At 43.1% G+C, this 20853-nt stretch overlaps 1 protein-coding gene across 2 annotated transcripts; it reads right to left on the reverse strand.

The window, feature by feature from the left end:
* Positions 1–1958: 1958 nt before the first annotated feature.
* On the reverse strand, positions 1959–19967 carry INHBA (inhibin subunit beta A). Of its 2 annotated transcripts, XM_059655746.1 has the most exons (3): positions 19826–19967; positions 16757–17269; positions 1959–7290 (listed from the first exon to the last, which is right to left on the reverse strand). In XM_059655746.1, exons 2-3 carry the CDS (start codon positions 17142–17144, stop codon positions 6398–6400), a joined length of 1281 nt encoding a protein of 426 aa, XP_059511729.1. In that variant the 5' UTR covers positions 17145–17269; positions 19826–19967; the 3' UTR covers positions 1959–6397. The 2 variants fall into 2 exon arrangements, with proteins under 2 accessions (XP_059511729.1, XP_059511730.1); XM_059655747.1 differs by lacking the exon at positions 19826–19967 and having other exon boundaries at positions 16757–17403.
* Positions 19968–20853: the final 886 nt, after the last annotated feature.

The raw sequence follows: 20853 nt of genomic DNA on the forward strand, positions 1-20853 counted from the left end.
TTTTGGCAAGAAAAGTATTTTTCTGTTGTCCCTCCAGTGAATCAAAGTCATGGTGGAACTCCTAGGAGTACAGGCTCTTCTTGAAAGTGGGCATAGTTAAGTGGAGCAGATGGTCTATTTCTAAGAAGTTTTGAAACAGATCTAAGAAGTCTTGAAACAGCTCTCAGAAGTCTTGAAACAGCTCTAAAAGGTCTTGAAACAGCTCTAAGAAGTCTTGAAACAGCTCTTGGTTCTTTGCTGGTGGATAAACAATTTGCCTTTCTTATTTTAATTACTGTAGGCACTAATTAGATGACATTTAAAGCCTGAAAGGGTGTAATGAAGAATTTCTAATGAATTCTGCCTTTTCACGGACCAAGAGAAGACTCAAAATTGTATCAATGCAGAAACATCAGAATTCTTTTAAAGAAGCTGGTACTTGATTTATGCAAGGAGGAATTTTTGCACTGCTCTAGTCCTTTAGCTTGGACACATCCCCAGACAAATATTTTCTTGGAAAGGATTAAACCTCTATATGAACTGGATTTAGATTTTCCTTTAAATGATGACATATTCTCTCTATATGTCATATATGTTAGGCATGTAACATATATAACATATATACATTATATACTATAAATAGATATTTATAAATTTTTCTATACCTGTCCTCAACTGTTTTCTTTGTTATTTTTGCCTTCATTACAATAACATCCATATAAATTTCCTAATAATATTACTCATTTGTGATTCAGTGGAATTTTTACTTAGTTCCTAAAATGCATTCATTTTTAAACTTAGCAGGAAATGACATTTAATTCAGGTGCTCATGCAACACACACACACACACACACACACACACACACACACAGGGCCCATAAAGTAAAATATTTTGGACAAAAGGTATCTTCTAGCAAAATATAAGAACAGAAAAATAAGACAAGTTAATAAATATAAAGCAAAACTATAACAACTCCATTTCCTTTTCTTTTTTTTAAATCTGGAACTTTTCTACCTAAAACAAATAAAAGGGATTTAGTATGAATTTACATGAATTTGGCATTTCACTTGGAGATAAGTACAAGTGAACTATCTGGTGAGTATAAACTGTTTGTGTTAAAAAGTTAGCAGTATGTTCAACAATCAACTCCTCCCTCCCCTCCTTTTGTAGAAAAGAAGATTATCACAAAATGGAAGCATGAAACAGCGAAAAGAAAATTAACTTTAGAATTGAATATAGATCTGACTTAGAATCCTAGTTCCAATTAATGTCACGTCATGCCTCAGATACATCAGTAAAAGCAGGGGTAACAATATCTACTGCTCAGGGTAGTTAAAACGATGATGTATGAAAAAAGAAAAAAACTGGGCACATGCTTGGTTCATCTGAGCATTTATAAATTTAGCCTCTCAGTAAAAACCTCTGGGAAAGGCACAAATTCTGGAGAAAAACCTATAGATGAAAAAGTTGGCCAATCAATTCATTATTGGCTGTACTTCTGTGATTTCAAATTGGTCCTATTGGTCCCAGTACTTCTTTCCTTGTGCATCTAGTTCTCTAGCTTTAGCTGCTCTGTTGTATAATTCCAGATTTCTAGCCAGAAAGGAAATGAGGAAGAAATAAGAGAAGGGAGGGAGGAGGGAGAAAGAGGAGGCGAAAAGAGAGTGGGAGGGAGGGAGGGTGAAAGTCTCTATTTCATGTTACTTGCCACTACAGTTTGAGAAATGGGAAATTAACAAAATGAATATAAATATTGCTGGTCAAGCATCTGAGCCCATTACAAATCTCTGCATAGCAATATGTATTCTTTTTCTATATGAGCTCTCATTCTAGCTTTTGTCCTTTCTCTCCCACTCAATCTGTTTCTCATACTCTTTCCATATAATTACAGTAGAAACAAAATTATAACCCAGAAGAGGATGTAGCAATATGTGTGCAAAGTTGATCTTGGAAAACCAATAAGACATAAAATAAAAAATAAATCCCAAACAGGTCTTTTTATTTAACATAAGGCCAAAGAAGCTATCAGGCGTTGCTGAATACTGTCCACTAACTGTACAAAATATTGACTGCATGCCTTGCAAACACCAAAATATCCGCTGGAATGCCATAGAAATAAATAACTTCTGCTATAAACACATGAAAACATATCAAACTGTTATCTCTTTAAACATATTGTAAATAAAAAATTACCAGTACTTCTACACAATAAATATTAAGAAACCATTGACATAGTTGAAATGCACTCATATAAATTAACAACTTTAATTACATTAGCCAAACAGACATTGGTTAAAGAACTGCATGTAGTATGTCAAAAAAATAAACAAAATAAAAACAAACAAACAAACAACATCAACCACAGAACATAAAAACTTTTAAAACAAAACAGGCTTCAGGTTATCTTGGCTTTCATGATTATATTTTTCTTTTAAAGAAAAATATCAACCCATTGTCAATGCACTGTTTTTTCAAAACATTTAAATAGAGGGTAAAACCCATTGGAAATAATACAGAAGAAATGATTCACTCTATGCATAAAAAATAAATAATATAGCTGAGACATGTGGTTTGTTTCTGTTCTTGAAGATGTGAACAGCTTCTAAGCATTCATTTTCTCTGACCCATTCAACAGCTCAGTGACAAAGGGTTTAATTTAAACACATACAATGTCCACCCCCAAACCTTCTGCCCACATCTACAAGTCTCATTTATTGTGTAGGTTTTCAGGGTGACTAAGTTTTTCTTTACATTGCAAAGGAAGTTGCCAAAAGGCCCACAGGAAATTTTTTTTTTTTCAAGTGAACATGATCATTTGAATCTAAGCTCAGTACAACTGAGGCATTTTAGTTATTTTTTTAGAGTCACCTCAAGGTCCAGTCCCATGGGGGTGAAATAAAAATTCCCTTGCTCTACATAAGAGGAGAATGCAGGCACTCTCCTTGAAAACAGAGTGTGGAATCAATCTTAAATAAATAAGAAGTTGATTGGTCTTCAGGGACAAGAAAATTCCAACTCAGTGTGCTGAAACTTGTCTTACTTTTTAGCAAAAGAGCAAAAGTTCCAATACAATGTACAAAATAGTTACCATTCTTCAAAGATATTTGGTGACAAATGCTTTTCAGAGCTTTTAAAGTTGGCGTAGGTAGATTTTTTAAGAGCCTAGAAATTAGCTCTAGAGAAAGAATGGAGAGATGCTAAGATTAGATCAAGGAAAACATACTATGAAAAACCCAATACGGTAGAATTTAAAAGCTTTTTCTTTTGGTCTCACGCTGCTACATGAAAAGTATGGTTGTTCACAAGGCTGCATATCTTCCAAGATTATTAAAGGTATTAGCAATTTCTATTTCAAGGCCATTTAAATTTAATGAAATAGGTTAAAGTTTAAAAGTGTGTGATAACCTAATTAATTTAAAATAAATCATCCCATTCAAATATTCTCATATGGAATTTCATTTTGCTCTGCTTATAACTACTGTGGCCACCAAGCAAAACTCCCCTCACCCCCAATATGTTGAGGACTTAAAGGGCTTAAACACATGGCATATATATTCGATATGGCATGTATGTCAACTGTTGTTGTAACCTCTTGCTTTATCCATGGCCTTGGTCGTCTTTGCTATTGCAAATGAACTAGCACTTGGTTCCCCACTCTATTTTGGGCCCAGTACCAAATAAGAGGCAGTTCAAAAGGCCCTCAACATTCAACTTTTTTTTTATGAAAATTTGTAAAATGTGAACATGGACACCTACTTCTCTCCTTAAAACTTTCCTCACCTCACCCACTTCCCCACCTGACTGACTTCCTGGTGAGTGGCTAAGAGGGAGGAAGTAAGCACCAATTGTGCACGCTCTCCCTCTCATAATTAGAATCCACTCTTGTGCAGTACATGCTGTTTCCTGCAAAAGAAATCGTAAATGTCTACAGTGTACTAAGTATATCTGCCAGGTAACGGCATTAAAGTGATTTGCCTACATACAGCCTAGTGTTACCATACACTGACTTAATACAACAGCTAAACCACCTTTGGTAACATTTTGTTTCTCACTAATATTTTATTTTCCTACAGTTAATTATTTTTAAAACCTATGAATTGACATAGGGCTGAGGTTTCAATATTATACAAAACATCAATGACTATAATATTCCCCAATTATTAGCATTTTTAAATGTTGGCAAACAAATCAGTAAAAATAAGGCTCTGTATTTTTTTTTAAAAGCACATAAATGACTAACTTAGAGATGTTTTAGGCAAGCTAAATACTGTTGAATAAACTAGTAAGAATTTAGCTTTAAGCATGTACGTTGATATTTGCATCTGAATTAATACATACCAACTTACACATCAAAAATTTGGGCTATACTAGGGGTTTTTACTCCTGCTCCCATTCCTGCCTCCTCTTAACTATTCTCTTCCTTAATTCTACTCTCTTAACACCCTCTCCCAGATTATTTATCTTTTAACTAGTGATGACATTACTTAGCCCAAAATATTTCTCACAATCAGGCCTTAAGCATTTTTAAAAATTGCACTTAACTCTTTTATTCTGGACTAAAAATTAAATATTTTTTCTGGAAAAGCTTCTGATTTAAGATTGATTCCAATAGATAATAAATATAAACTGCAAAAAAATAAAATCAGCCTAGAGCTTTGATGAACAGGAGTTTCCTGTTTTTCCAGCAGGGAATAACTTGTAGGATGGGAATGGGGGACAAGGGAGAGGAGGGGATTGGATCTCTGTACATTGAAAGAGGGCCTTGCTGAATATTCCCTGGAATTTCCAGGCTTTTTCCCAACAAATTTTTTGAAATGTGCCCACCTAGTTCAGAGTAAAAGCAAAAACTATAACCTTTCCTTCTTAAAAATACTGTGTTTTGCACACAAACATTCATTTCTTTAAAAACATTAAAAAATGACAGCCTGAAGTGCTTAAAATGTGTATGGACATGATGTAATACATGTATATATACACACAGATATGCATATGCACAAGCAATGTATATATACATATACAAGCATGTAGCATTTCATGAATTTGATTAAACTTGATATCCAACAGTGTACAACTACTGTACATCCAGTATGAAATGTCCTGTTTCATGGATATAAAAGGAGTCAAAAATCAAACTTCTCAGGTCTTTTAGGCCTGAACACAATCAACCCTACTCAACCTTGAACCTCAACCCCTGACTCATTGATGGTGAATGATAACCAACCACAGACAGACTGTTTAAAGGCTCACACAAATGTCTTTGGTGTATGTGTCTATTTTTAAGGTACAAAATAATAATAATAATTATAATAATAAAAATAGCTATTTTGTGTGCTGTAGCAGTTCTTTTATAGCTCACATTAAGTGCAGCTTTTAACCCTCCCACCCCCACCCAAAGAAAATACTTGTTAAATAAGGATTGGACAGGTCAAACACCATTGTAGTGCAAATAGTAAACAATAAAAAAAAAAAACACAACATTTACAAAATATAGAAATGTTTGGATCCAACACATGGACAAACATATTCCTTTCAAGTATCTCTCCTTGAAGAAAATAAAAATTAATCAGGTTACTTCCAATACAAAAAAGTCTCTCTTTTTGTTCTCTCTCAGGTAAACAGTTTCAAACCTATTAGGTTGCATAGTTCTAGGGTCATAAGCACCTTAACGAAATATAACTTGGTATTCTTTTTTCCTTGATCTTTTACTCTTCTAGTCTTGTTCTCAATTTTTTTTTGTTGGCTTTTATTTTGTCTTGTTGCAGAAAAAGGAAGTGTGACCACCTGCACACTATTGTTCTCTTACCAGGACGTGGATGTATGTGGGTGTGTAGAAATGCCTGTGTGTGTGTGTCTGTGGAGGGTGTCTGAGTGTGCGGGGTCTGTGGCATGTGTGCATGTGTGTGTGGGGGGGGTAGCGTGTGTGCACGCACACTGATATACACAGAGAGAGGGTCACGCAGACATACCTTACAACCTGGGTAACTGGGTGGGAAAGTGCCTGTAACCGGCCCTTTCAAATTCATGGCTTTCTATAGATGCTATTTGGGTCGTGCCAGCCCACGTTATTGCAGACTGGACAAGTTGACTTCCAGGCTCACCCTGAAAGGGAACTGAAAAGGAGAGGACCATCCTCCTGTTCAAACGACTGATATCACTTCGATATCAGAAGAAATGAAGGGCACTCCGTTCTGCCTTTCCTTCTCAATTCCCATCTCCTTCACTGCTTCATCTCTGAGCCCTGGACAGGGAATGTTTCCACCACATCTTCCTTTATCTGTTTCAGGTTTTGTTTCTAGGTTATTATTTTTAAAATTTCTTATTTTTTCTGGTTTTTTCTTAGAAACCTTAAACATTTCTTCATTTTGCCACCGTCCTCTCTGGACAACTCTTGTTCCCATTCCCCCTGGGCTGGGCACCCTACGAGCACCCACACTCCTCCACTATCATGTTCTGAATGTCCTTCTTGATGATGTTTTGCCCGTCGTCATAGTACAACATGGACATGGGCCTCAGCTTGGTGGGCACGCAGCACGACTTGAGGTTGGAGAAGGGGCTGTACCCCCGCATGCGGTAGTGGTTGATGACGGTTGAATGAAAGGAGAGCGAGGACCCCGACGTGCCTGCTATATGGCTCGGGCACTCACCCTCGCAGTAGTTGGCATGATAGCCGGAGGGAGCGATGATCCAGTCATTCCAGCCAATGTCCTTGAAACTAACAAAGAACTGTTTCTTACAGCAGATGTTGACCTTGCCGTCGCACTCCAAGCCCCGCCGCCGTCTCCGATGGGGGTGGTCTTCCGACTGCCGGGCCTGCAGCATGAGGAAAGGTCTATGGGACTGCTCCTTCTCCTCGTCTCCTCCCACCCCTCCTTCTCCTCCGGCCTTTTTCTTTCCTTCCCCGTCCTCTTCTTTCTTCTTCTTCTTGCCCAGGAGCACGAGGCTGGCACCAGTCTCATGGCACTGCTCGCAGGCAATCCGAATGTCCAGGGAGCTCCTGCCCTGGTCCAGCAACCGCTGGATGCTGCTGGAGACGGGAAAGATGTGCCAGGTGCTCTTGCGAGCATCCACTGCCTTTTCCGATATCAACAGTTCACTCCTCTCCTCCATTAATCCAACGGCCTCGGCCTCATCCCCTGTGTCCAAGCTGCCCTGCGGGTGCTTCAGCTGCTGAAAGAGACGGATCGTGACTTTGGTCCTGTTCCTGTTGGCCTTGGGGACTTTTAGGAAGAGCCAGACTTCTGCACGCTCCACCACGGACAGGTCACTGCCCTCTTTGGAAATCTCAAAGTGCAGCGTCTTCCTGGTAGCGCCTGAGAATGAAACAGCACAAGAGAGAGAGGGGACGTGGTTAGTTCCTGTGTGTTCTGCTACTCCCTCATTTCAGGCCCCCACGGGGCCTCTGTTACCCTCCATCTGGAACAGGGACCAACAAAGGCAAATGGAGGCCCACCGGTTTTGACACTTTTAAATGATTGAAGAAACATTGTATTTTGTGACACGTGAACATTATATGAAATGTAAACGTCGGTGCCAATTAATAAAGTTTTATTGGACCACGGCTCTGCTTACTTCTTTATAGGTTTGTCTGCACCTACTTTTGCACTTTAATATGAAGTTCGGTAGCTACAGCAGAGACTGGCCCACAAAGCTAAAATGTTTATTCTCTGGCCCTTTACAGGGAAAGTTGCTCAACTCTTGCTCTAGATAGAGCATGGCCTAGAACTGAGTGTGTCTGGGGGCTGCAGGGGGCTGCATCTGTTCATTAATTGCTTAATCTCAGCTTCATCTTCTATCAAGTGGGGGTCACCTATGACATTTGACCCATTCTCCGATAGGTTTGGGAGGATCAAACGGAATAACACAAATAAAAACACACTGTAAGCTCTAGCAAGCTGTAGCTATATTGTTCCCACACAAATATGCAAAGAGCCCCTTAACCCCACCCCCCGCCCCAGAAGTCTGTGTGGCATATAGCCTCCTCCTCCTCCCTAGTCACAACCTGCTTCACTCCCATCTCTTTCTTGCTGGGTCACAGCATCTGCTTGCTCTGTAATTTGCCTCTCCAGTGGGGAACCAAGCCCTTCTGCAATCTCTTCTCCGTGAAATGGGGAAAGTAATCTTTTCCAAGGGTGGGTCTGATCGTGCCACTCATTCTTTACAGTCCTTTTCTGAGTTTCTATTTTCCTCCGTCTAAAACAGGAACTGCCCAGGACACTGCACTCTGCGTTCAGCCCTCGTCCTCAGCTCTCTCTGTGTCCCATGCTCTGCAATCCAGCCCACTGTGTTTGTTTGAAGTTGGGAGCATCCCATGCATCCCTTTACCTCTGGGCTGTCACATGCCTGCAGTTTTCTCTGCCTAGAATACTCCTCTCAACACGCAACCCTCAGGGGCTGCTCTTAATAAGAGCAGATTGCAGAAGAGACGACACTACTTACTCTAGAAGCCTTCCCTAACATCTCCTGCCAGTCTAGTCTAGGATACCCAGGTCTGAAGTTCTACCTATGGTGCACAGTGTTTAGCAGAAAGTAGGCAATTCATTTATTTCTTTTAACGGGTGGCAGCATCCTTAGCATTGAGTATTTTATATTAAGAGATCTACCTGCTACCTCTAAATCCCCCATTTTTGTCTCCTTCCTTTCATGCAACTTAATAAGCACCAGTTATAACAACTGCTCTAGCAGAGGGAAATTCCCTACATTCGTGGAGTGATTGGATTCTGCAACCACTCAGTTCCTGCCTAACTCAAACATAAGAAAGTCACCTGTTTTCTTCTCGTTCCACTAGAACCTATCTATTTATTCATGGGCAACCAGTACTCTAAGGCACAGGTGTTCAGACTAGAATTTTTGATTGATGAAATATTTTTCTTCACTTGCACTTCACCACTGGGTAGTATAGGAAACATGCCCTCTTTTCATGACCCCCTCTGGCAAGTACCTGCTTATAGCTGTCTGGCATACATGCATTCCATGTACAAACCTGAGAACAGTTTTAAATAAGTTCATCTCAGAACGTACAATTCCCTAGGAGGGTCCTCTGCCTGGATTTCTATAGCTAACGGAAATCCGGCCGTACTTATCACTCTCCACCCTGAGATGTTTACGGTACCATAAATTCTAGGCACAGTTTCAAGTTCCCTGCAGCAGAAGGCAGCTTTTCTGTGCATTGTGCACTGCAGATTCTGTTCTTAATTTAACACACTCTGCACACAGTGATTATGATGGTGGTAAATTCACTGAGGTCAGAGCCAAGGAGGGCTGCATAGGAAAGGTTCTCTGGCATTGCTATAGAAACCTGCTAGGACCCTGGCCTTGATGGCAGTAGTGAGGAGCGCTCCTTTGACCTCATGTCACTGGCAGACGTTGAAATGAATAGAAAGCTGGGTTTATGATCAGATCACCAGAGCGAGGAGCAGTTAGAGGGGAAGCCGTCTTTTTTTACGAAGCATGATGACTTTTTTAAAAAGTGAATCCAGGATTCCCCTTTGCTAAACATTGGTGGGGGTTTTTGTCGTTGTTCAGTTTTGTTTTGTTGTTTTAAGAAAGCAGAGACAAGATTCCAGGAAGAGAGCGTAGTCATTTACATTTAGGAAGACCATCAGAGCTGGCTTTGAGGCGGTAGGGAGGGCTTTCCCAAGACCAGAGGTAAAGGCTGCCAAAGCCTCCGGAGCCTCTGAAGACCAGCCCACAGGAGTGGCAGGCTCCCCACTGAGGCCACAGGCCCTGCTATTGGAGAATGTTAAGGAGTCCCTCCTGCTCTCCCTTCTGCCTCTAAGCAGGCCAGCTTCTGAAACCTCAACTAGGTAGGATGCCACTCTAAAGACAGAGAGATCGTAGCTGCTAAAATAGAGGAGCCAGAGGGACATGGTTGTGTTTTTTCTTTGTGTGTGTGTGTGTGTGTGTGTGTGTGTGTGTGTGTGTGTGTGTTTCTAGGTACGAGTTTGAAACCGAAGCATCTGACCTGTCCCCAGGATGGGAGCACTGGGTCTCAGATAACTCATGCCCACAGGTTCTGCTCTGCTCTGACCCATGCTTGACTGGAGGGGCTGAGGGTGAAGGTAGATGGCCCTCAGGTAAGAGAAGAGACAGGTGGCAATTTGAACCCGCACTTTGGACTTTCCATGAATAAAGTGCAGAGATGTGTATAGACACTGGGGGGTGAGAGGTAGAGGGAGGGGGGTCGAGGGAGGGCTCCTTGGAGATGAGCCAGTGGCAGCATATGCAAATGGATTTGTAGGGCCCCAGGCTGCTTCCTTCCAGCAGCAGCCTACAGGACAGCCTCTCATTTCACAAGATCGGGTTTCTAATGCATGAGCTAGCCCCACCCCTTCTTCACAGGCTGCTGTACTCAGAAGCAAATGATTTCGTGTTCCTGAGAGAGGATTGTACAAAGAGAGTACTCATTAGAGGGGACTCAATCTGTCAGGTGCTGTTATATTAGGGTCAGAGAGTCATCAGAAAATGACTTTCATCCTGGTCCTGGCGGAGAAGTGACTGTGGCATCCCCTGGCACTGCGGGGAGAAGCGGCGCTGATTTACGCCCTGGCTTCAGGAGCTGAGCTGAAGACGGTCCCCTGCATCCCGTCCGCTGCCTGCATGCTGTCTCTCTCCCCCATATTTCCGACATTTGGATTTTCCCCTCACTAATTGACATGCCTGTCGCCTCCTTCTCCTGGTGTACATTTCTGGAACTGCTATTTGTATATTGCATGATATTTTGTCAGGAATAAAATAACACTGAGATCCCATTTCGTGAAAATGCTGTTGCCATAATGCTCAGGAGAACAGGGGGAAGAGAGAGAATCAAGTCTTCTTAAAATCTACCTTACATGCAGGTACATTTTAAAAGTTCTATTGTGTTCTGACTTATTAAACAGTGCATTTTTTTTTCTTTTACATTTAGCTTTCATGGCAGAAGGGGGTGGGGAGAATGGGACAGCTGGAAGCTGAGATGAAATTAATATTTGTCAAGGTTGTAGGCTTCAGGAAGGAATTACAGCCTTCCAATTTCTTAGGTGTGAAAAATATAACTAGCTTCTTGATTCTTTTCCCTTTATGTGTATATTACCTGAGAGAGATGGCTATACTGCTGTGATGTTTTCAGAATGGTTCTCTCTTCAAATCTGTGTGCGTAACAATTTGAAAAATAGAAGGTTACCTAAGGCTCAATTACTAATTGAGGATCAATTACTAATCAGTTTCAGGACTGACTTAAATTATCTCCTGCTGTAAAATCCTGAAATGGAAGCCTTCCCATGATGCTTTGTGGGCAGGTGCAGCATTTTAGTTTCTACAGGCGCATACTGGGTTCCTCCACTATTACCTATTTAATAAGATACCGCTAGTGGCTTTGCTAACCTTTCATCACCTACTCTGATAATATCCTTTTCAGCCTCTATGCTATTTTTTCCTCCCTGAGGCTTGTGAGCAAGGCTTGCATCACAGCCTGCTCTGCCTGAGTAATTCACTAAGAAAGTCCCACACAAATCCATGTGGGTGATAATATTTCATCACTTAAACCTCAGTGGACATATACCAACGGGAGATTTTTTAAAAAAAATGCCTAAAAATGGGTAGGAGAGCTAAATTGTGCATCTTCCAGGGAACACCTTCGAAATGTTGCCGGTGGGCGGGATTAGAAAGAGGAAAGACTGTGGGAGCTGGAAGTAACGACACCTGAAAACAGACTGTCCTCTGCTTTCGGGATTTTTCAAATGATTGTAGTATCCCCGTCATAAAAGGGTTAAGCTGCCCAGCCCCTCGTTATTCCCTTCCCCCACACCAGGATGCTGCTCATCCCCCAAGTCCAGTAACTCCAATCTGTGGGCGGAGAGGCATTAGAACATTTCCAATGGATTAAGCAATGCACTCAGTGTGTCCTTTTTGTTTTGTTTTCCTCACCAGGGCCCTGCGTAAAGTATGATGCCCTTCTACCTATGGGTACCATGTCTAATGTTAATGTGGAAAGCCTTGTTGTTTATAGAGGATTTAAACTCATCTGGTGGGGAAGAGCCTCCCTGTAAAATATGACTGTTAATTTAATTTCCCATTCTTCACCAAGGTTTCCCTGTGCCGAGGTGTGGTATAGTCACTGGTGGGAGCATACAGAGCCACCAGTGACAGCGTGTGTGTTTCCTGAAGCACTAACTTTGCATTTGGACTGCCTCCGGGGGTTTCTGTAGAAGCAGCCAGTGGGGGCAGAGCGGTTATGCCTCCTTTCACCTGCGGTCCCGGGTCCTGTCTGGAGCAAAACTGCACGTTTGGTGATAAATGATCTTGATTGATTTTTCAGTCTCAATGTATTTGCTAAGGACATGCTACGGAATTGTCAGTGGTCACCCACAGTCCTGCACTTCAATTTAAATAGAAATGAAAAATAAGATGGTTAAATATTTAGAGAGAAAGGGGTTTTAGGTTCCTAAGAGAAGGAGAAGAAGTTGTTAAGGCTCAACTCGGAGACTTTCAGAAACTCCTTCCAAAGATCCTGGGAACTTTTACTCTGGATGTGAGATCTAGGACCCAGTTCAGGATAAAGAATTCTAAACTACAACTCAGAGAGCAAATCAAGTATATTTTAGCAAAAAGGGCCAAGACAAATAGGTGTTTTCGTGAGCAGTGCCTGGGAAGGTATTAATCCCAGTTCTCGGAATGTTAAAACTGAGTTTCTCCCCTGACAACCTCCACCCCCGCTCTCATACACCTCCTTCACAGGCCCAACCTCTGTTCTCTGTCGCCTCTTTCCTTCAGCATTCTCTCCACACTCTCGGTTTGGAAACAAACACATCCTCTGAAACTGCACACTATGTTCTCACAAGGCGTTAAATAAATAGGCTTTTTCCTCCTTGCTCACATCCACTTGTCATTTGTCGTGTGTGAAAAGCATTGATAAGACAGGCAAATGAGGCAACAAAATCAGGGGACAAGAAAGACGTTTTTTGCAAGAGCCCAGGCAGCTGTATTATGGGGAGATGTGTGAGCAAATCAGTATGGCTGATGATTCATGGTCACATTTCTCCACGTACTGTTTTGTTTGCTTCGGAAATTTATCATCCCACTGTCTTCCATAGAGCTTGGGAAAGTTCACATGCACCACTAGAATTCCCATTCCTTTTCCTTCTGCCTCATTGAATATATTACAGGTAGCCATGTTCCTCCCTTCCCATAAAATCCTAACATTTCCTGGATGAGAGCAAGAAAGCAGTAACTGATAATCACTAAGATTAGCGTGCTGCAGAATTGGGCCTTCCAGGAGGTGAAATTTTGTTTCCCTAAAAGATTAACTGGTAAGAAGCAAAAGTCTTTGGAATGCGCCCTCTTGTGGCCCATCATTTCTCATCATTCAGAGAAGAAAGTGTGTGAAAACACTCTTCAGTGAGGGGTTTTCGAAGAAAAGTTCAGAAGCCTGGAATAGGATGGTGGAAGTCAACTCCACCTTAAGATAGCTCTCTTGGGGTGGGGGAAACCGTCATCCCAGAAGCCGTGCTAGACCCCTGTTTGGGAAGTGTACATTTCAAACTCACCTTCTGTCACTAGACTCTCCAAAAGGGAAGAATTCGTGTTGCTTTCAACCATACCTGACTATGTCAGCATTTCCCAGTTTTTAAGGTTTCATTTGTCTTTCTTCAACAAGTGCTATCAATTGCTAACTTAATTACCAGAACCAGCCTATAAATTTGGCAGCATATGGAGACTCAGCAATATATTGTCATTAAACACTGACTGACCAGCTATTGTCTCAAATCAAAATAGGATACTAAGATATAGTAGTCAGGAAGGCCACTGACTTTAGTTTCAATGACAATCGTAATGAATGTTGGCTTGACATCTTCGTTTCCTTTAAGGTCTTAACGTAAACACCGAGGATTCTGTGCCAGCCATGCAAAGAATGGCAGAGCAATCTTGGGTGACATAAATAAAAATAATGTCATTTTTGTTGGTTGGAATACATGGCAGAGAGCTTGAGAGTGATTCCTAGCCACTTAACAACTCACATCAGTTTTACAAACACGGGGCACCTTCCACCTGAGCACAGTGAGACAGAATCAGTTCAAAGAGTCCTAAGCACTTGAACTTTTGCAGTTCTTCAACTGCTGTGGCCATGTCTTGGCTTTATTCAACCACCAAAGAGACTAGAAGCGAAAACTAAGCATGGGGAATCTTGCAGTTGAAAGGTGCATCGATGGGATGCATCTGAGGCATGCGTGCAGGTGACACTCATTGACTGGAGTCTATGCTGCACAAAATAGTTTACAAGGGAAAGAAAACTAAATGTCCCTTGCTAATTCTCCAAAAATCTTGGCACTTGACATACTTTGAATTTTATTAAAGTTGAATTATTCCAAAAGCAATAAGGCATTTTCATATATTCACTACAATCATTCAGATGATAAATTTCTTTCCCAGGAAAATAGCAGCAAAATACTGACATGGTACTCTCTTTGGAGAGTAGATTGTTCATATAGCAATCATCAAATCTGTGAAATCATACTAATACAAGTTGTGTGTGAAACTTCTCAGATGGGAAAAATAAGCAAGTGCAATAAACCTTGTCTAGAATCCAGCAGCTCACCCAAAATTGAGTTGTAAACTCAACCAGGAGTCGTTTTCCATTACTAACCTTAAACTTTAGTCAACATGTGAGTCAAATGGATCACCTTTTTAAAAAATAGTTCAATTTCTTTCTAACTAAACACCTAATAGAAAAGTTTTAAGCGCTGGCCGGTGTGGCTCAGTTGGTTGCGCTTCACCCCATGCACTAAAAGGTCACTGATTCGATTCCAGGTCAGGGCACACACCCAGGTTGTGGGGTGCCTAGGGGAGGCAATGGATCAATGTTTTTCTCTCACATTGATGTTTCTCTCTCTCTCCATCTCTGTTCCTCTCTCTCAATTTGAAAAACACTTACTAAAAAGAAAAGTTTTAAAAAAATGACAAGATTTCATATAACTTAGAAAAAGAGTGGCACTGAGACAAAGTCAATAAAAAGATATATAAAAGGTCAAATTCTTTCACTGCACAGTCTCCCAATGCCAAGAGAGCGGTTTGCTATGCAAGTCAGCTCAGTGAGAAAGCAGGACATGTTGCTAGCACCAGGTGTATGTTAAAAGTGGTCAAAGGCATCGGTATACTTAGCCATACGATGTGGTAAAGGCAATTGAGGAGGAGCTGCAATTAAGGCCATCAGGTGTGGCAACTGGCATATAAAATCACACAGGATCCCTCTCGTCAGGGCAGGGAGCAGACCTCTGGACTGCTGGAATCCATGCCCTGCACAGGACCCAAAGCCATTAAGCACTCTCTTTCCTACCTTACCACAGGAAAGGTTGAAGAAAATTGGGTGAAAACTCCAGCCTGACTTATTTTCCTCAAAAAAATAAAGTCCTAATCATCATGCCCTTCGCAGCTCTATCCAGAAAGAGTTTTCGGGGAAAAAAGTAAGACCTTTAAAAGAATGTTGCTCTGATGAGAGAGCTAAACTACCCTGCCGGGAAGCTTGCAGGACACCAGGGCTTCTCCAAAGGGGGCGAAGCCAGGAAACCAACAGGCTGCCTGCTCCCCCAAAAGGATACCCAGGTCTTGGAAGGTTTTCTTGAAAACAGAACATCTGAGTCAACAGGTTTTCAGGATTGGAAATTCTGAGTGTTGCCTTGAATGTTTACACTGCTGCGGCAAACTTTCCAACAGAAATGCTGGGAGCCCCTGCACATACTTCCCTGGCCATATGCTCTACCAAACACAACAATGGCATTCCTTTCAGATAGGTTTGCCAAGAGCTATGCTTCCTTAGCCTGGCCTTCCCATGTAGGTAACATGGCATGAACATATCCGGGCATGCATGGGCGGGGAGGCATGCAAAAGGATCCGTGTCACAGAACTAAAAGTGGCCTGGCTGCAGATCTCCGCCTCCACTTTTGACAGGTATTTTCTATTCAGCAACAGGTTAGTGTGGTCCTGAGCCAAAGATTAGAATCTATTTATTAAAGTTCTTCCTCTTAAGGATTGAGTGAGAGTTCAGTGTCGTATCTGAGAGCACTTTGTCAAGGTTGCATTCCTTGGCAGAGAGCGCTTAGTAACTTTACAGAGAACAAAACTCTTTTCTCTCTCTCTCTCTCTCAGCTCAGAAAGCAAAAGTCAGTGTTTTAAAAGTGACTGCCGGGGCAATGGCAACTGTCCCCTGAAGCCGCTCTTGGCTGCCTAGAATGAGACGCCTGTGCTCTTATAGACAGACTTTCTGAAGGTAAAAATGAATGTCACTCAGAGATGTGCCCTGCTCCTCGGAGGTGGCCCCTGATTGGACTTTCCAAGGGAAGATTTGTTTAAGGCAGTGACTTCATCGGTGCCGGACCACCCCAATCCCACACTCCCCACCCCGCCCCTGCCCCCACACAAACTTTGGACGGGGTCCGGAAGCCTCCTGAGTCCCCCGGCGCCCTGACTGCCCAGCTTTCTTTCATCAGGCTGCTCAGACCTGGCTTCCCAGACCCGGCAAGGGAGCCTCTCCCAGACCAGCTCCCAGCCCCAGCTTGGCCCGGGGGCTTCCTCCGGGTGACCGATGCACATAACAAGTGTAAGCTAGCCACCACCAGCCAGGCTCCTGAATTCCAATTCTCTGAAGTCCTCTCCCCCTCACGCACCCCCCTCTGCCTGCCTGCCACCTTCACCTAATAACTAATGACCCTCCCAGGCAGAGTACAGCTGGAGGGGAAAGAAGTTGCTCCCAGGACTGTGAGGGAAATACACCCCCCCCCCAGCCCCAGCCCCAGCGCCAGCACCCACCTGATTCCGCGAACGTGATGATCTCTGAGGTCTGCTCCATCAGTTCATTCATTTCTGCCCTCCTGCCGATGTCATCCTCTATCTCCACGTACCCGTTCTCCCCCACTTTGCCCACATGGAGCTTTTTGATCGCATTCAGAAGCGCCGCCTTGGGCACCGGCTGGGTGACCTCGGGTCTCTTCTTCAAGTGCAGCATGTTTAAAATGTGCTTTTTGACGGCCTCCACCATCTCCGGCTGAGCGCTGGGTACATCCTTGGGCAGGGTGGTCAGTGCACAGGACGGGCAGGCAGGGTCCGCACTGTGCCCCTCGGATCCCGGGGCAGGGGAACTCTTCACTATAATCCAGCAGCTCGCCAACAGAAATCCTCGCAGCCAAAGCAAGGGCATCCTGGCAGCAAAAGTTGTTGTGGTTGCCTTTTTAAAGGCCCTGCTTTTCCTCCCCCCTCACGCACAGGTTTTTTGTTTGGTTTGGTTTGGGTTGGGTTTTTTCCTTCTCCTCTTCAGCAAATTCTCTGGAACGAGAACAAAAAGTTTTCTGTGAAGTTTTCTTTGCAGGTTCCCTCTCTGAATGCAGTCAGTGCTGTAGGTTTGTGGCTGTCAGGGAGGACAGTTCTGACTGTCTCCGAGTAAGAGAAGGAGGGAGGGAGGGAGGGAGAGAGGGAGGGAGAGAGAAAAAAAGGGAGGGAGGGAGGGAGAGAGGGAGGGAGAGACAGGGTGGGGGGGAGAAAGAGACAGAGAGGATGGGGGGGAGGGAGAGACAGGGAGAGCGGAGAGAAGGGGACAGAAGAGAGAGGGAGAGAAGAGGGGAGAGGGAGAGAGAGGGAGGGAGGGAAGGAGGGAGAGAGAGAAGGAGAGAGGAGAGAGGGAGAGAGGGAACGATTGGCCCTAAGTGAGTGAGTGAATGGGAGAGGGAGGGAGTTGTGAGTAGAGGCTGTGATTAGAAGGGGAGGGAAAGCCCGTTTTCTGACAGGCTGCTTCCCTGCTGCTCACGGCTCCCTCACACACACCTCTCTTCAAATATCTCCATTCTCGGGAGTTCCACTTTCCCTTCGGAAAGACATTCTCCTAATTTTGTTCTACTGTTGTTTTTGTCTCTGCCCAGTCCCCCTGCTTCACCTTCTTCCTCTTTTGGAGAGGAAAAAAATGCCCCAAGTAAAGGCACTGTCTCAATCAGCAGGGATGACTTCATTGCCCAGGCTGCCCCCACCGCCCTGCACTCTCCTAGCCACAGCCCTGGACGCACAGCTCACGGGCCTGGAGAGGGGGCTCAGGGTGCCGGAGGTCAGGGGCCAGGTAGGGACGGTCGGGAAGGGGGGCAGGGGACGACGGGGCACAGGGCCAGCCAAGAGTTCCAGCTTGAGGGAATCCCAGAGATCTTCCCGGTTCCCCATTCATTCAGAGTTAAACGCTCAGGATCATCAACACTGGCAGGCGATCTGACAGGAGCGAGCGCCACAGAACTTTTGTTTGGGGTCATATAATACACTCTACTTTTCCCAACTGCAGAATGCCGCGGGCCACTTTGCAGATCCGCAGGCAGGCAGGCAGGCAGGCAGGCAGGCAGCGTTTTCTGTGCTCCTGTCATCTGAAGCACTTTCCCCTCTCTCTCCTCAGCAGCCACCCCCTGCTGCCCTGCACACACACACACACACACACACACACACACACACACACACTCACTGCAGCCCACCACCGCTTGCCCTGACTTCATAGAGAAAATGCACAATTCACTTGGCCTTTCCCACATTATGTCACACAAATAGTACGCTCTTACAACTTGAATTACTGGTCCTATGGGGGGAAAAATCTCTAAGATACATTGGCAAGTGCTTTTCTCTGTCATGTGGGGTTTTTTGCAGCCCCTCCACCCCCTCCCCATCCTGGACCAGTGTGGTCATGGACTGGCCCCTGGGCTGCCTCCTTTTCTCTCAAAGGAGCAGCGCAGATGAAATCATCATGGGTTTCAGTGTTCACAGTCAAAGAAAAATGTGAATTTTTAAACAATGCCTCTCTGAGGTGGTTGTTGTTTTTTTATTCTCCGCCCTGCCCCCGCCGCAGCCCCTTTTTTCATTTTCTGTCTTAATGCTTTTATCTTGCAGAAGTATCTTTAAGAGGTCCATCTGTTAAAGCTTTCCTTCCCTCTGGGTTTCTTTCCCACACATAAGCCCTCTCCGTTTCTGTAGATACAGTCAGCTTATATCTGACACCTAGCGTGTTCAGAGCATTACCGTCAAGCATGACAATTTGGGAAAGGGGAGGAGAAAGTTAATAAATGCCATTACTATATGCCTGAGATTGGAGGGCAGGGGAGGAGGGTGAGAAAGTTGGGCACTAAGTTACAATGACAGTTTGCACAAGTAACGACGGTTTCCTGAATTGCATGCACTGCCCCCCTTTCCAAAAACAATTACTTGCAAGACTTTCTGTGTTACGAGCCCTGTATGACCATTGGAGTTTCACCTCCAGGAACGTCAGTTACTCTGCTCATATGGTTAAGACTGTCAGCATTCCCTAAACAGCCTAATTTTTTAGTGAGGGGTGGTGACAAAAAATGGGGAAGGGAACATTTGCATTATAATTGTTAAATAAAATACCTTTGCCATATAATACTTAATAGAATCTAGCTATTTGGCATTGCAGATACAGTATCCAAAGCCTTTTGTAGTCCAATTAAGTTTTACAAGCAAGTCTGAAATAGAACTAAAAGTTGAATGACTCCAATCGGCACGAGTCCTAATAGTAGCATTTAGATTCAGTGCAATTTGTCAGCATCAGGATTCTCTCTGCGGGGATGTGTGTGTCCCCTACATTTGCTGCTTGTGAATGTAACTCTGAACAAATAGCTTTCTCTTTGGCATGTGTCTCCCTGTACATGTGCTGAATAGGTTGTATAAACACATAATCTATTTGCATGCTGTCCTATTAAAAGCTGTGTCAACCTGCCTGAATAATACAAGAAGGTACAAAACCATAACGTGCATGAAGTGCCAGGCAGTTGTAAAATTCCTTCTAACCATCCTGACTATGAATGTGTAAGCAGCTCACAAGTAAGAGTTAAAAAGCATTACCTTTCCGGTGCTCTCTCTTTCACCAGCAGCCTCTTGTATCATGTGGTTAGAGCTGTCTGAGTTCCTCTTCATGGTATTGGCTCTGTGAACTTTTATACTGTACTACTTACTTGTACATTCACACATTGGTACTACTCAAACAGGAGGGCTGGGATTGTTTGGGATTGGTTAGAATTGCATGACATCAGCAGATGACTAGTTTTTCCAGTGTGAGGCATATTTCATAATCATTATCTAATGGAAAGTCTTTTCTTAGCTGCTTTTGGGTGATCCCTAAGGCAGGAAACCTCTGGCTGACTAGATTACCTTAAAGAAAACTACTGGAATCAAGCAGTTATATCTCACTGAGTATCAACTTCCAACTTTTCTTTTACTATTTGCACACACACACACACACACACACACACACTTCTCATTATATTCAGGTTCAGTTTTATGTCTTCACATAAAACATCTGTTACTTCATGAAGTTACCTCTATTTACAAAGTATTTTATTGTTTCTTACAGGCAAGAAAATTCACAGTACCCTTTATAAGGATTCTAACTTTACTTTTTTAAATAAGATATTCCATTGGGAAAAAAAAAAAGAAAATATGTACACTTATATGATGATGGTCTCCCTGCCCTGTCAACCCTATTATTTTACATCATGAAATTGAATGCCTGCTTCATAAATCATGTATCACCAAGAACTTTGGAAATAGTCATTCTCTGCAGGTAAACATTATAAGTATCCTTCCCAGTCTTTAGAATACCCCTTCCCCCACCCCCCCAAAAAAATCTCATATATTATCCTTCTTTATCAAATCTTGAAATCTTATGATTTCTAAATTGTTACAAACATAACAAGAGATTAATGAAAAGAAACAAACATTCCTCGTCTAGGGGTTAAGTTGGTTGGGATTTTCTTTGGGGGGGGGGTGTTAGCAAGTCGGAAATAACACAGGAGGAAGGAATCTCAGACAAGGATGGTGCAGAAGGGTAGTTTGGAGTATAGCTGAAGCATAAGCTGGGTCCTCACCATAAG

This window comes from Myotis daubentonii, chromosome 10 (genome assembly GCF_963259705.1).
Source record: "Myotis daubentonii chromosome 10, mMyoDau2.1, whole genome shotgun sequence".
Classification (NCBI taxonomy): domain Eukaryota; kingdom Metazoa; phylum Chordata; class Mammalia; order Chiroptera; family Vespertilionidae; genus Myotis; species Myotis daubentonii.